Here is a 13960-nt window from a genome sequence, read left to right as displayed (position 1 = left end):
TTTTTTTTTTTTTTTTTTTTTTTTTTTGGTATCACTTGGAAACACATTAACTGAACATTGCTTTAATGTTTCTGTGAAAGGACAAAGGGTGAATCTTCACAATAGCATTGACTCTTCATTACTCTGAGAGTGTGGCCTTGGTGTTTCTATGTGCAGAGTCTTGTATATCTGTTTTGCAACTGTTGTGACTCATATTGGAGATTCTAGACAATTAAATTTCTAATGCTGAGTAAAAATTTGAACTCTTTCCCCATCTGTCCTTGTTTTCCAGACATCTGTGCAGGTCCCATCACCAGCAAATGGCGTGATTGAAGCGCTTTTGGTACCTGATGGGGGAAAAGTAGAAGGAGGCACTCCTCTTTTCACGCTCAGGAAAACTGGCGGTAAAGAAGTTCTCCTGGTTGTCAAGGTCTCCAGTGTTCCCCCTTGGAATTGGGCCTGAGCATAATGTACTAATTCCTTGATACCTCAAAGACTATTTGGCATTCCGGCTGCTGTTAGTTGAGGGACTAAGGTGATATTTATATAGTGGGCACTTTAAATATCAAGTTCTAGAAGAAAGGGGTATTTTAAAAAAAAACTTGTAATAACTCTTCTTTCCGTGTATTTTCTTATGCTGGACCTTTTCTTAAACATATAATAGAATGAAGAAGATTCTAAAGATAGTGATTTTTTTTTTTTTTTTTTTTTTTTTTTTTTCCTCCTCCCCAGCCCTGGCACCAGAATCACATGGGGGTTTTAAAATAAGACAAATGCCTAGACTCCATGGTCCAGGGATTCTGATATATGAAATCTGGTGTTAACAGATCCTGGCTATTATAGTTTGTTTTTGGGTGTTTTTAATGCTCTCCAAGTGATTCCAATACAAAGCCAGGGCTGAGAGCCACTGTTCTAAAGTGAGAAGAAATAATATTTCATGGTGTCCATTCTGGAGAAGTCAGTGTGTTTTTTCCACTCGTGTTTTCTCATAACATTTGTAGGGAGGGTTGCTCTTTCCCTTGGGAAGAAATAAGAAACAAGAAAAGGAATTATATGGGACCTTACAGTCAGTATGAGGGGCTAGAAAAGAAAATAACTGGTTTTCTGATTCTTTGTTAAATGCTGTGACTGCTAACGTCTCTTTCTTTCTCGTTAACAATATAGTTAAGTAGAGAGATTAATCAGGCTGAGACCAGGCTGAGATAATGTGTGGTAGAAGGCTAGGGAATAAGATCGATTCTTCCAGTTGAAGAATTCTATCTCTTTATCATTCCTGGAAAAGAATGTTCTTCTAATTTACATATGAAACCAGATATGTACAGCTGGATAAACTCAAAATACACATTTAATTTAAAGTTGTGAGTTTAGGGTTTGGCCACCTCATTGATTTATGAGCATTATGCTAGATGAAACGCTCTGAACTCTTTAAGTCTGAGTGAGCCTTTATTTTAGACCTTTCTTTTTTAATAGTTCGGAGTATTCTTCCACACGTGATGTTAAAGTAGAAGATGAGACTGTCAGTATTCCTGTAACTAGAAATGTGTTGCTTTCATGTATTTGTATTAGCTAGCATCTTCAATTGCCTGGATTTCTTTTGCTTGGAAGTTTATATTGCCATAGGCTTCGTAGGTGCTGTGAAAGTACTCGCTAAATTTGACCAGCAGTCAATACATGTGAAATCAGGAAGGCAGCTGAATTAAGTCAGTTATGTAATGTAGGACATCCAGGAGCGCTGGGAAATGGAAGGATAGGGCCTCATATCATTGTGTGCATTTCATACTGCCTTGTATATATGGCAGATGCCCAGGTAGAATGTGTCAAGTGATTCGAGATAGAGCTTTCGCTGCTCAACCTTGCTTAGTGTCTGATTTGGTTGCTTTTCGTTCCAGACAACGCCAATGGCCTCTGTTTTTGTTTTTCAGCTGCTCCTGCTAAGGCCAAGCCACCAGAAGCTCCTGCTGCTGCAGCCCCAAAAGCAGAGCCTACAGCATCGGCAGTTCCTCCTCCCCCTGCAGCATCCATACCCACTCAGATGCCACCAGTGCCCTCACCCTCACAACCTCTCGCTAGCAAACCGGGTAAGCCTTCACCTCCCACGTGTCTCTGTGTGGGAGAAGAACATCTCATCTAATGTCATGTTCCCTCATAGGGCAGAATCTGAGACTAATCATGGCTCTGAACAGGCTCTGTTGACTGCTTTGTAGAAGGAACTGTAGACTTTGTATCAGAAGACCTGGATTTGGATCCCAGCTTTTTGTTTACAGCTGTGTGACCTTAGGGTAGTTACTTAACTTCTCTGAGCAGATCATTCACTTGTGAAGTGGGAATGGTCCTAGTACACCTCAGAATATCTTCAGGATTAAGGGACAATACAGTATGAGAGCACTGCCACTTAGTAAATGTTATTCTGATTTTCTGATGCAGCTGTACCTTCCCTTCATTTTCAGTGTCTGCAGTAAAACCCACTGCTGCCCCTCCAGTAGCTGAGCCAGGAGCTGGCAAAGGTCTGCGTTCAGAACATCGGGTAAGCCTCTGGGGACCACTTCCAGGAAGAGGCAGGGGGCAGCGTTGAGATTAGTGGAGTGCAGGCCCTGTGGTGCCTACCTTTGAATGGCCGGCAGCTCATGGAAACTGAGTTTAGGAAGTGATGTATTCACAGTCACATAACAGTCAATTGATAGGACTAGATAGAACCTAAAGTCTTCTGAACGTTTACTTGTCCAGTGGTTTTTTTCCCCACTGTGTTGTGCTACCGCTGAAACGCCTTGGTTGAGTGAAATATTTGCAGGAGATGGGAGCTTACTGACGTGCGCCCTCCCTCCCACAGTAACACACACTGTAGAGAGGTGGTTTGGTGAGCTCTGTTCCTGCCCCTCAGGGACACTTAGCTGAAGGCTACATAGTAATAGTAGCTACCAGGGGGGGGACATAAAACCTCAAGGAAGTATGGTCAAGTGTGTGGGTTCCCCTGCCTGAGAATACCTCCTAAAAATACTGTCGCCTCAAAGTTTGTTGCTTGTGAGTTTCCATTCCACGGTAGCTATTCTCATGCAAGTCTTCATCACCAGAAATTGCCCATTCTGTCGTGATTCTTGGGCTGGCTAGCCCTACACCACACTCTTCCTTTTCATAAATTGGTTTTGGTTTTTAAATCAAACCATTTCCTGACCCTCCATTCTTGGTCAAATGCAGGCACATCTGAGTGAGTAGTTTTTCTCTGGGTCTCCTCTCATTCTTGCTCAGAGGAACAAAGCCACCACAGGCAAGAGAAAGCCTGGAGCTCTTGTGCTTTATTACTATAGTCCTTGACCATCCAGTCCTTGTAAGCTGAGTGCTCCCTTGGACCGAGCGGGGAGGGCTTGATCCAGAGAGACCAAGTTGTCAATACTTGTCCCACTTTCAGGAGAAAATGAATAGGATGCGGCAGCGCATTGCACAGCGTCTGAAGGAGGCCCAGAATACGTGTGCGATGCTGACTACGTTCAATGAGATCGACATGAGGTGAGCGCTCTGGTCCCTATCTCCTTTTCCTTGGAGAACACTTGAACTTGCCCCAGCCCCTACCTAGTGCTGATTCCAAAACTAACAGCAAGAAGAGGGATGCCTTTGCACTGTTTGTTGACTGACACAAGAAGTAACCCATCAGTTTCATTCTCTAATTGCCTGCCTCTGTGACTTAAAAAACTGGGCCTTTTATACCTGAATCTTGTGACGTCTGATAAATGAGGCTGATGATGGTGTGAAACTCTGATGACCTGATAACTGGTGTTGAGTTGCCAAGTAGAGATAGGGCAACCACGCCAGTGAGGCTTATGTCTGGCCCTACCCTGGAGACAAAGAGCCACTTGACTCATGCTCAGAGCCAGGGCGCTGCACCCTGCTTCTTTCTCACAGCGACCGCTCCTTAAGTGCACTTCTAGGCAACTCAGACTGGTTGATAGAAAGGCATAGGCTTGTCTTTGCTTTCACCTTTACCAGCTTTGATAAAGAAATGAAAAGCGAGTTTTTGTTTTGTTTTGTTTTTAAAGTAAAAACCTAAGAATGATAACCAAAGGGACAATTTAATATAACCATTTGTATGGTGAGCTGTTGACTCACCCATTTTCTTCAAGGTTTTGATGTATACAAGTGTCAGCACTGTGGGGAAGACAATGTAGTTAAGTTTTGCAGCATTTGAGCACTTACTGTGTACAAGATGCTATACTGTATTTGAAGGGCATACAAGGATAAGGGAAAAAGAGCCCTACCCTTTTAGAGCTTACCATGTGGTTTAGATAAACACAAAGTAAAATCTAGAAAAAGCATCAGAAGAGTACAAAAACTATGAGGTGGAGAGAATGAGAGTGTTTGTTTTTGAGGTATAGGGCAGAGATGGGGTGGGGAGGGTCAGGCAATACTCGGAGGAAAGATTTTTTTTTTTTTTTAATGTTTATTTTTGAGACGGAGCGTGAACAGGGGAGGGGCAGAGAGAGAGAGAGAGGGAGACAGAATCCAAAGCAGGCTCCAGGCTCTGAGCTATCAGCACAGAGCCTGATGCAGGGCTCAAACCCACAAACCATGAGATCGTGACTTGAGCCGAAGTCAAACATTTAACTGACTGAGCCACCCAGGTGGCCCTGAGATTTTTTTTTTTAAGATTTTATTTTTGGTGGGGGCGCCTGGAGCTCAGTCAGTTGAGCACTTGACTCTTGATTTCGGCTCAGGTCACAACCTCATGGTTTGTGAGTTCAAGCCCTGCATCAGGCTCTGTGCTGACAGTGAAGAGCCTGTTTGGGATTCTTTGTGTCTCTCTGTCTCTCTGCCCCTCCCTCCCGTGTGCTCGCTCTTGCTAGCTCTCTCAAAATAAGTAAACTTTACATATATATATTTTATATATATATTTATATGTATTTATATTTATATATTATATATTATATATATTTATATATATATTTTATATATATATATATAAATATATATATAATTTTAATCTCTATCCTGTGTGGGGCTTGAATTCACAACCCTGAGATCAAGAGTTGCATACTCCACCACCTGAGCCAGCCAGGCGCCCCAGGAAAGAGATTTTTAATAGGTCTTAAGATCAGCTAGCATTTTGACACAAGTAATATTGGGGGGAGGGTCATTCCAGATGTTGTAAACAAACAATATGGACCTGACACACACAGGAAGTACAGGATACATTTGAGAAATACCTGATGTCAGGAATGTGTGGGAAAGAATGGGAAAGGAAGTCGGATCCGTACTTTGGAATGTTTTGAATGCCAGGGGTAAAAGTTTATATTTAATTCAGGAGGAAGACCATGAAGTCTTCAGGTCATGTCTTTGCTGCTTTTTATTCTAAGGGTTTACTAACCTACTTTTCATTAGGGGAAGTTGTTTTCTTTTGAAGCGATCTGAAAAACATAGAGAAGGGAGTGATGTATTGACAGTGCGCTGTGGCATTGTTCCCAGAGTAGGGCTCTGTGGCTTATTTCACTAGATGTTTTCCATTTTGTCGTGAAGCTTCCTACAAAGACTGGATATCATTCAAGCAAAAGATTTCTCTCCTTCCTATCCGTAGGACACAAGGAAGGGCCTTAACTAATGAATCACAAAGGCTGCAGCTTATGTTTCAGTGCATTAGGGCCAGATTGTACACAAATTGAATTGGACTTTGAAATTCTACCTAATTCCTTAAGACAAAACATGTAAATATTTGTGGCCTTGAAAGATGCAGTTGGCCCAACGGCTTTGATGGAAAGGTAAGTGCAGTAGCTGGATCACCTTTCAGCAGCTAATCGAGGTGTCACTTAACAGTGGCCTGGGGTCTCACTGCAGTCAGTAATGTGGTTTAGATCGAGTGCCCTTTGGGTCTTGTGCTGATCGGCTACCCATGAGGGGCCTTTCTGAGGCCTTCTCCTCTACCCTGTTGTCCCAGCCCCTGCCTCCAAGGGCAGAGCTCTGAAATAGAAACTGCTTAATGACCAGACAATAGCATTTGGGCAGGTTTGAGAGCAGAGATGTTTATCACATCTCTTTCCCTCTTCTGCAGCTCTTGTGTCTTGGGAACCAGTAATGTCTTTAGGGTGGTAATCCTAGCACTAAATAAGGTTAGACTCAGGAAAACAAACATTTAAACCCAATCAGGCCCCCTAGGAAAACTTCCTTTTTCAAAGGCAAACGGTCTGAAGAGGGAGTTAAAGTTATACCATCTTCTTTGGTGCTAATGTCAAATTAGGCCATTATAGGGAGAAAGGGAAAACTGAGCGTTTAGGCTTGAGATAAAGTTCAATTCAATTTCCATCATGGAACTGTATTCCGATAAATATTGAGGTTTCTGCAACAAAATAATGGGAAAATCATTTCCCACTAACTGCGGTATGTATGTGGTACACATCTGTGGAGAAATGAGTCCTAAATGAACAAAGGCTGTTTACGTTGTAGAGGCTTCTCAGAAGGCCCTGCTGCTTGTACTCTAAAAACTTAGGTCCACACATCTCCAGTTTTCTAAATACCAAGGAAACCACATCCATTAAACTGATATTAAGGGCAAGGGCTACGTCTTTATTATATTTGTATCTTGATGTCCAGCCTTGTCCCTTTCATGTGGTGGGTGTTAGCACCTGTTTGAAGGAACGGTATATGGAACTGCTAACTCTGGGGGGTGAAGAAGAAATCTGTTGACTTTCCCGTGAGCCTAAGAGGACACTGGACTCTACCTGACCATATATAGTCATGGATGCTTTTGCTCACATGGAGCCCAAACACCTGTGGAGGTTTTTGTTTTTGTTTTGTTTTTTGTTTTCATTATTTAGGAGACTGGAAGAGGGTCACAAGGAAGTCATAATCAAGTTTGCTGTGGATTTTGGGGACATAATTGTAACAAAAAGAATACTATTTATTTTATAGACTGGGTTTATGCTTAAAACAATTTTTCTTCAGAGTAGAGAGCTCATGATTTTAGTGTAGCTAGAAATCACGTTCTTATCCAGTCAAGGATGTTGGTATGCTGTGTGATCTCTTGATCATATTACCTGTCACTGAAATTTGTGATTTCTGGAACAGGAAGGAGCCCTATAAGGGACTTAACCTACCTTAAAGACTGGACTGATTCTTTTGATTCCAGGTTTTGTAAAGGAACAAGGTTATTATATTGACCTCCGCTGGACTATTTCAAAACTTGAACTTAGGTAGATGGTCCAGAGTAAGGGAAAAATGTTTACCCAGTTGTGTACACGGAGTTAGAAGCTGGTATGAAATCAAAATAAAGGCTTTGTGGTCACTTTGTTTTGTGATGTGTTTTTGCAGTAACATCCAGGAGATGAGGGCTCGGCACAAAGATGCTTTTCTGAAGAAACATAACCTCAAACTAGGCTTCATGTCGGCATTTGTGAAGGCCTCAGCCTTTGCCTTGCAGGAGCAGCCTGTTGTAAATGCAGGTGAGTTTGTGGTGGCCGGACCCCAAGAGGTCCTAGGAGATGTGTGCAGGAACACAGACTGCTCCCACACACACAGAAAGTTGGGGGCCAACAGACCAAGACTCTTTCATACCTGTGAAAACATGAGTGTCTTTCCCCAGAGACTTCTTGGTTCACCCTCCTGAAATGGTGTCATGATTATTTACGCCTCCCCCGCTCCCCCAAGCTGGACAGAATGGTTTCTCCTCCCAGTTCATAGTTTGGCAATTGCTCTGCCATCAGGCAGTTCTGAGCAAGCCCAGTTTTCCAGGCTTCTCATGTCAGGGTGGAAGCTTATGTTCTGTCTAGCACCAGCCTTCCCACGGACCCTGGCATCTTGTGGCCTATCACACTTGGCATAGGTTCCAGGGTGACCTTTGGTTTCTGGTCACTGAACCTCACTGGTAGGCTTGGCCCTTCTTTCATGGACTTGGTGCTCGTTTTCCTTACTTTCTGCTCACCTACGTCATTGCAATGTTGATCTAACAAGCAGTTCTTTCCTATTGAGATGCTTCTCTGTTCCCTGGAAGATTGGAGAGGGGATAGTGACACTTTTGCAATCCTCAGCAGTGCCAAGGGTCCCTAAAGATCTAGAAACAGAAACCCTAGTCCCTTTCATTGAGTGGTGTACTTTTAGGTAGGTAGAGGGGCGTCTTTGCTTTGCCCAGATGTGTCCCTCCTTGTGTGTTCCATTCCTCTCATGCTTTCCTGATTGGCTCTCCATCCCTTTCTTCTGCCTGCCCGGACATGTAGGCAATTCTCAGAGTTCTCTTGGCCTCTTTCTCACGTTACATGCTTTTCCTTGGTGGTTTTCTAACAACACAACCGTAGACTTGCTATGGAAAAGATTCCCAAGCTTGTGTTTTCTCAGCCCTAGACCTAGATTTTTCAGCTGCCAGTTTGCTATTTTCCACTACCCTGCTTCCTCCCGAGCCTCCTAGAAAGAGGCCTCCCTCACCTCTTGTGAGAGTGGGCGGTGGAACCAGCGGCCCACCCACCCCTCCTTTTGCTAATTTGCCTTTCTGGGAGCACTTTGTAAACCCCAGTCCTTGTCTGTTAAGGGAGGGCTTGGGCAGAGCTGGTGAAAAAGAAGCCAGTGCGTACCTATCCCTTGTGAGCCGGTGTATTGAGCCCTTCTGAGGGCTCCCCCCAAAACGGACACTCGTGTGGTCGGGCTCAGTCAGGGTCACTCGGGAGATGTTGCGATCGATGGGTTGGCACATTGGTTACAGCTGGAGTAAGAGGAGTCTGCTGCCTGTGGTGTGGTTTTCAGGCGGCTCAGCCAACAGTGTACCAAGCAGTGTGGATTTTTACCCTATTAATGCAGTTATTTCCATATTAGCCTAGGCTTGGGGAGTTGTATGTAACGTGTGTTCTCTCTCGTAGTGATTGACGACGCAGCCAAAGAGGTGGTGTATAGGGATTATATTGACATCAGTGTTGCGGTAGCCACCCCACGGGTATGTTGGGGAAAGAGGGGGGAGGCTCTGGTCTTGGACTCTGTCTGTATGAAACAGGCCCTTCGGGAGAGAACATTTTTATAATCCTGTCTTTTCGGAAGGGAGTTAGTGAAAGACTAACCTACTTTGACCACACCACATCCTTTTCTCTTGATGTGAAGCCTAAATATTTTAAGACACTCAATCACATGGAGTAATTAAGATACCCAGTGGGAAGGGAGACCATAAACTTGAATCAAAGGAGTTATAAAGGGTACTATTAATTTGCAACTGAAAACAGCTTTTCACTCTCATCAGGGTCTGGTGGTTCCCGTCATCAGGAACGTGGAAGCTATGAATTATGCAGATATTGAGCGAGCCATCAGTGAACTGGGAGAGAAGGTACAGTGAAAAGCAGCATGTGTGCCAGCTGCTGGGCAGGTCGGGGAGGAAGGACTGGAGAAGGCCGGGCTCCCCAGTGGGCAGTGCTCTGGGAGGTGGAGCCTCACTTTGCTCCATAAGGAGTGCCGAGCCCGAGAATGGCAGTCGTCCGAGGAGCTTATGTATAGCCATCTGGCAGAGCTCAGCGTGCTCTTGTATCAGAAGGTATCCTTATCAGAGGAGGAGGCCTGCTGAAGAAGGAAAAGGTCCTCGAGGCATCGTACCTTTCCTCTGGTGGAACCCTGGCCACAGGCGTCTCAGCTGAACAATAGCTAGAATTTGGACTGTTGATCTCAGATGGGAGCCTTCTGGACTCCCTTTAGGTAAAGAAAGCTGGGTCGCACTTACATTTCAATTATTAAATCTTCATTTTTTAGGCGCGAAAGAATGAACTTGCTATTGAAGATATGGATGGTGGTACTTTCACCATTAGCAACGGAGGTGTTTTCGGCTCACTCTTCGGAACGCCCATCATCAACCCCCCTCAGTCGGCCATCCTGGGCATGCATGGCATCTTTGATAGGCCAGTGGCTGTGGGAGGCAAGGTAGGAACCATCCCTGCTAATGCCCTAGCAGCTAGATGATGAGGAGAGGGAAATCTAACTGCTCATTATAAAAGATTCACTGCAGTTTCAGACGTAAGTTCCATTCTTAGTTTCTGATTAACAGCTAGAGCACTGATCCTCAAATTGTGGTGTGTGCATCAGCAGCATTTGGGAACTTGTTAGAAATGCAAATTCTTGGACCCTTTCCCAGACGTGATGAAGCAGAAGCTGCAGGTGATTCTGACGTGCATTAAAGTGTGAGGACCATGGTGCTGAAGAAGGCTTGCCCCTTCATCTGGAATGGTCAGCAAGCTCCATTCTCTAGGTGCTGTGGGGAGTAAGGGTACAGTTGGAAGCATGGTCCCTGCCCCGGGAACCAGAGAACAGCAATGGAGAGTCTGTGAGCTGCCGGGTTGTATGAAGGTTTAGTGGTTCTCAGGGAGTTCAGGGAATGAAGTCAAAGGTCTTGAGCTGGCCTAGAAGATACATTGGTAGGAAAATACTTCCTGGGATTCCTGTGTTTAGTACCTTTCTGGGTCACTAACTCCCTTTTGTGAATCCAAAAATCCTAGGTCTTCTCCCTTGAAAATGCTCACACATGCAACTTGGCATACAATTTCAGAGCATTTAAGGATCTCTGGTTACTTTTTAAAATTGTAACCCTAAAGAAGAAACTTCAGGCTGCTAGAATTTAAGGACAAACTTTTTCTTTAGATGACAGATGAATGAAAGGGCAGAGCATATTTTTTAAAAGGCACTTGTTTTCTTGGTTAAACTTTCTTGAGTGGGGGAGCTTTGCACTAAGGGTGGGCCTTGGTCTTTGAATATATTCTAAGTGTCCAGAGGCAACAACAACGGGAAAAGCTCTGGAACCAGAAACTTCTCTGTGGACTATGCTTTCTCATCACCCCACTTCCAGTGGGGCCTCCTCTGCTACAGACAAACCTGTCAACTTCTCCTCCCTGCAGGTGGAGGTGCGGCCCATGATGTATGTGGCACTGACCTATGATCATCGGCTGATCGATGGCAGAGAGGCGGTAACTTTTCTCCGCAAAATCAAGGCAGCGGTAGAAGATCCTAGAGTCCTCCTCCTGGACCTTTAGGAGGAAGCCACGTACCCTACGTACCAACCATGCAGGAACTGAAAACCAGTCTTCTCCCTGTCCCCTCACGGGTCCCAGGTTGGCCTGGTGTCAGGCACATGTTGTTGGCCTCAAGCAAGGAAACCAGGGCACTATGTAACCAGCAGCCACAGGTCTCTTCTTGGTATTCTGCCAGGCTCTCCCCTTCTGTGCACCCTTCTCTTACACTCGAATATCTTCTTTAGGCTTGCGGGAGAGAGCGCCTTAATGGATGCTCATTAACATTTCCTGCCTTTCTCCCATTAGTCTTGTGCAGAGATGATTTTGCTTCTCCCCTGTGCCAGTGTACTGCAATAGGGAAACCACTGGGGACCATGTGATCAAGTTTGTATCTTTTGAAAGTCTGTTCTGGGCTAGGAGGGGATGGTGTCTCCCAAGCTCAGAGCGGCCTCTGTCCTGGCTGTGCACATTCTCACTCGATTCCACCTGTGTGGAGGCATCAACCACAGGCCAAGAGGTGCTGCTTTGCTGCTTAAATGACACCTTTATTCTCCACTCTCATTGACTTCAAGATGCCTCTTCTACCTCGTTCAGGAAGCGCAGGCCACGGGATCTGGGTAGGAGCGGGGAGAGGGCAGACTCCCCCCCCCCCCCCCCCAGGTGTATGTTGTAGAAGAGACAGGCTTGCCGTCACCCTCCATCGTAGTCCCGTTTTGGCACAGTAACACACAGCTGTGATTGTGCCAACCTTTCCAGGCTGCTCGGAACCATTCTAACACATTGTCATTTAGAACAGATTCTAGCACATCATGGCAGTGGGACGAGGCATGGTCACAGGGCTGGAGCCAGGTGAGACTGGGGTGAGGGGGCTTCCTGTGGACTGGCTCAGATTGATTTGAGCTTGTAAATGCCATTGGTGTAAGCACTTGGCCTGAAGAGGCAGCTGTTTCTCTGTATCATGGCCCTTGGGGAGCAGGGCCTTAGCTCTTTTTCTGCAGAACACAGGTCTGGAGGAGGTTGGACTGTGTGGAAACCAGCCCCAAGATGCTAATACACGGTGGGGAGACAGGCAGTGTCACCTGTGAGGTGGTGTTGCCTGTTGGGTCTGGACGCAATCATTGGAATTGCTTGGAGCTAGTTTAAATACATACTTCTTGTCATGAAAGCCACTGGGCTTCATCGCTTTGTATCCAACTGCATCCAGGCCTGAGGTTGCTGACGGTTGAGACCAGGAACCACTTACTTAGTGCAGAGTGCCTGTTTGGATCTGGAGCAGAGAAGCAAGGCCTGGAGGGTGGGGTGGGGGGTGGGGGGAAGGGACAGGAGCCAATACTGAGTGCCTGCAGCATCTTTGTCTTCACTATTCAGAACTTGTAACTAAAATATTTAAAGAAACTGATTTTAAATGCAAATTAAAGGGCAAATGTTCTCAAAAGGTTCCTGCTTCTGCATTCCTTTTAGGTACCAAGATACAAATCTCCAGCACCATGATTGTCTTTGGCGCTGGAAGCCACAGCATGTCCTCTAGGTTATCCTGTGACCTCCCAGACTTAAGTTAGCACAGTACTAACAGCAGAGGGAACCCTAGCAGTCTGCCAGCCAGGAAAGTGCCTGGCCTCCTCCCGGTGAGCCCCTCCAGCCTGACAGGCCACACTCTTGAAGTTGGTTCCCACCTTTGTGAAACCACTGCAAACACCAACAGACATTTGCATTTTTGTGGGGGCTTGCAGCATTTCTGGAAGGGACTGAGGAGGTTTGGCGGGGGTGCAGAACTTTATAATTTTGCATTTTGGACTTGATTGCCACATGTATACAAAGGTGTTAAGGTCAGTAAGAACAAATGAAGGTAGATCACTGGGAGGGTAAGCGGACAACCTAGGCTACAGGTGAGGGACATATGGTGTCTAAGCTTAAACGCAGCCCACCCAGCTCTTTCTACACACAGTCCCCACCTGCTGGTCTCACTGTGATGCTGTCTCTACGTGAGGGTCCGTCCTAGGAACGAAGTGCTCCAGGGGTAGAACTAGAGTTCTAGGTGGGGAGAGAATGGGTTCAACAAAAGGAAGAATTTGGGGATGAATGTATCCCGAGCATGGTGCTGGAAGCTTTCTCTAATAAACCTACAAAGGAGGTCAAAACGAGGTAGACTTGAAGTCCCATAAGGGACAACAGTACTCAAAACTCCAGGCCCAGCAGAGCATCAGGTGTGCAAGTGTTTGTTGCACGGATGAGGCCCAGAAGTTCCAAAAGCAACTCACGCTTCCATGCAGCAGTGGTTGGAAGCAGTCTAGCCTAACGTAGTGTAGCAAAAGGAACAGAGACTTAGGGCCTGGGGGAGCCTGTTCACATCATTAACGTCTTTGAAATGGGAGCCACCATCCATCTCGGGTCACGGGATTAGACCAGTGTTCCCACCCCCCTTCCCGGACCCTCTTCTAAGACTTCTCTTCTTACTTTATTTCCCAGGTTCCAGTGTCCCCTATGTGCCAGCACTTCCTCTCGGCTCAGAGCTGCTCTGCAGGGCACAGGCTGGCATGCCTTTCACCACCAGCCCTGCTTCCTACCTTCTAGTAGACTCCAGGCTCACTCTTGACTAAGTACGGAGTTTTCTCCGGGGGGGGGGGGCCTTCCAATCTCTCCTTATGGCAGGGCTGCTCTCGTTGCGTTCAGGAGGCGAGGACACCATGGGTACCGGCAGGCTTTATTGCAGGGGGAGGTTTGAGCAAGGCCCAGCGAAAGCACAAACAGGCTGCCCTCCCTGGCATCCCCACCTCTAGAGTGAAGGTTGGACCTTCACAGCCAGACTGGAGAAGTGTCAGGGCGCCACCTGGTGGTGTGAGACACCCTGGAAGGAAGGAGTTGGGGGCAGAGGTCTAGTGGCAATTTCCGTCTTGGGTGCCACACCCCAGTAACAGGATGAACCAGAAGAATAAGAGGGCCCCCAAACCTGGGGAGGTGATAGTCTTTGGGGTAACTACTTACGCCAGCTCTTCAGGGACCAGAAACATTGTGCCTCTGGCTAAAAGCGCAGACAATCC

At 46.0% G+C, this 13960-nt stretch overlaps 1 protein-coding gene across 2 annotated transcripts in view; it reads left to right on the top strand.

Annotated features, from left to right (window-relative positions):
* Positions 1 to 13628, top strand: part of DLST (dihydrolipoamide S-succinyltransferase) — a 21116-nt gene extending 7488 nt beyond the window's left edge. Inside the window, exons 7-16 of one of the 2 annotated variants that reach the window (XR_007453662.1) lie at positions 272 to 383; positions 1902 to 2057; positions 2427 to 2503; positions 3383 to 3480; positions 7267 to 7397; positions 8802 to 8875; positions 9173 to 9256; positions 9673 to 9840; positions 10809 to 12547; positions 13389 to 13628. Coding sequence is in view for 1 of the 2 variants with exons in the window: in XM_049612476.1 (XP_049468433.1) it covers positions 272 to 383; positions 1902 to 2057; positions 2427 to 2503; positions 3383 to 3480; positions 7267 to 7397; positions 8802 to 8875; positions 9173 to 9256; positions 9673 to 9840; positions 10809 to 10943 (1035 nt within the window). In the remaining variant the exon portion in view is untranslated. Of the gene's footprint in view, positions 1 to 271; positions 384 to 1901; positions 2058 to 2426; positions 2504 to 3382; positions 3481 to 7266; positions 7398 to 8801; positions 8876 to 9172; positions 9257 to 9672; positions 9841 to 10808 lie in introns of both variants that reach the window. The other variant, XM_049612476.1, reaches the window with a different exon arrangement.
* Positions 13629 to 13960: the final 332 nt, after the last annotated feature.

Source organism: Panthera uncia, assembly GCF_023721935.1.
Source record: "Panthera uncia isolate 11264 chromosome B3 unlocalized genomic scaffold, Puncia_PCG_1.0 HiC_scaffold_1, whole genome shotgun sequence".
Taxonomy (NCBI): Eukaryota; Metazoa; Chordata; class Mammalia; order Carnivora; family Felidae; genus Panthera; species Panthera uncia.
This window is presented reverse-complemented; position numbering and strand designations above follow the sequence as displayed.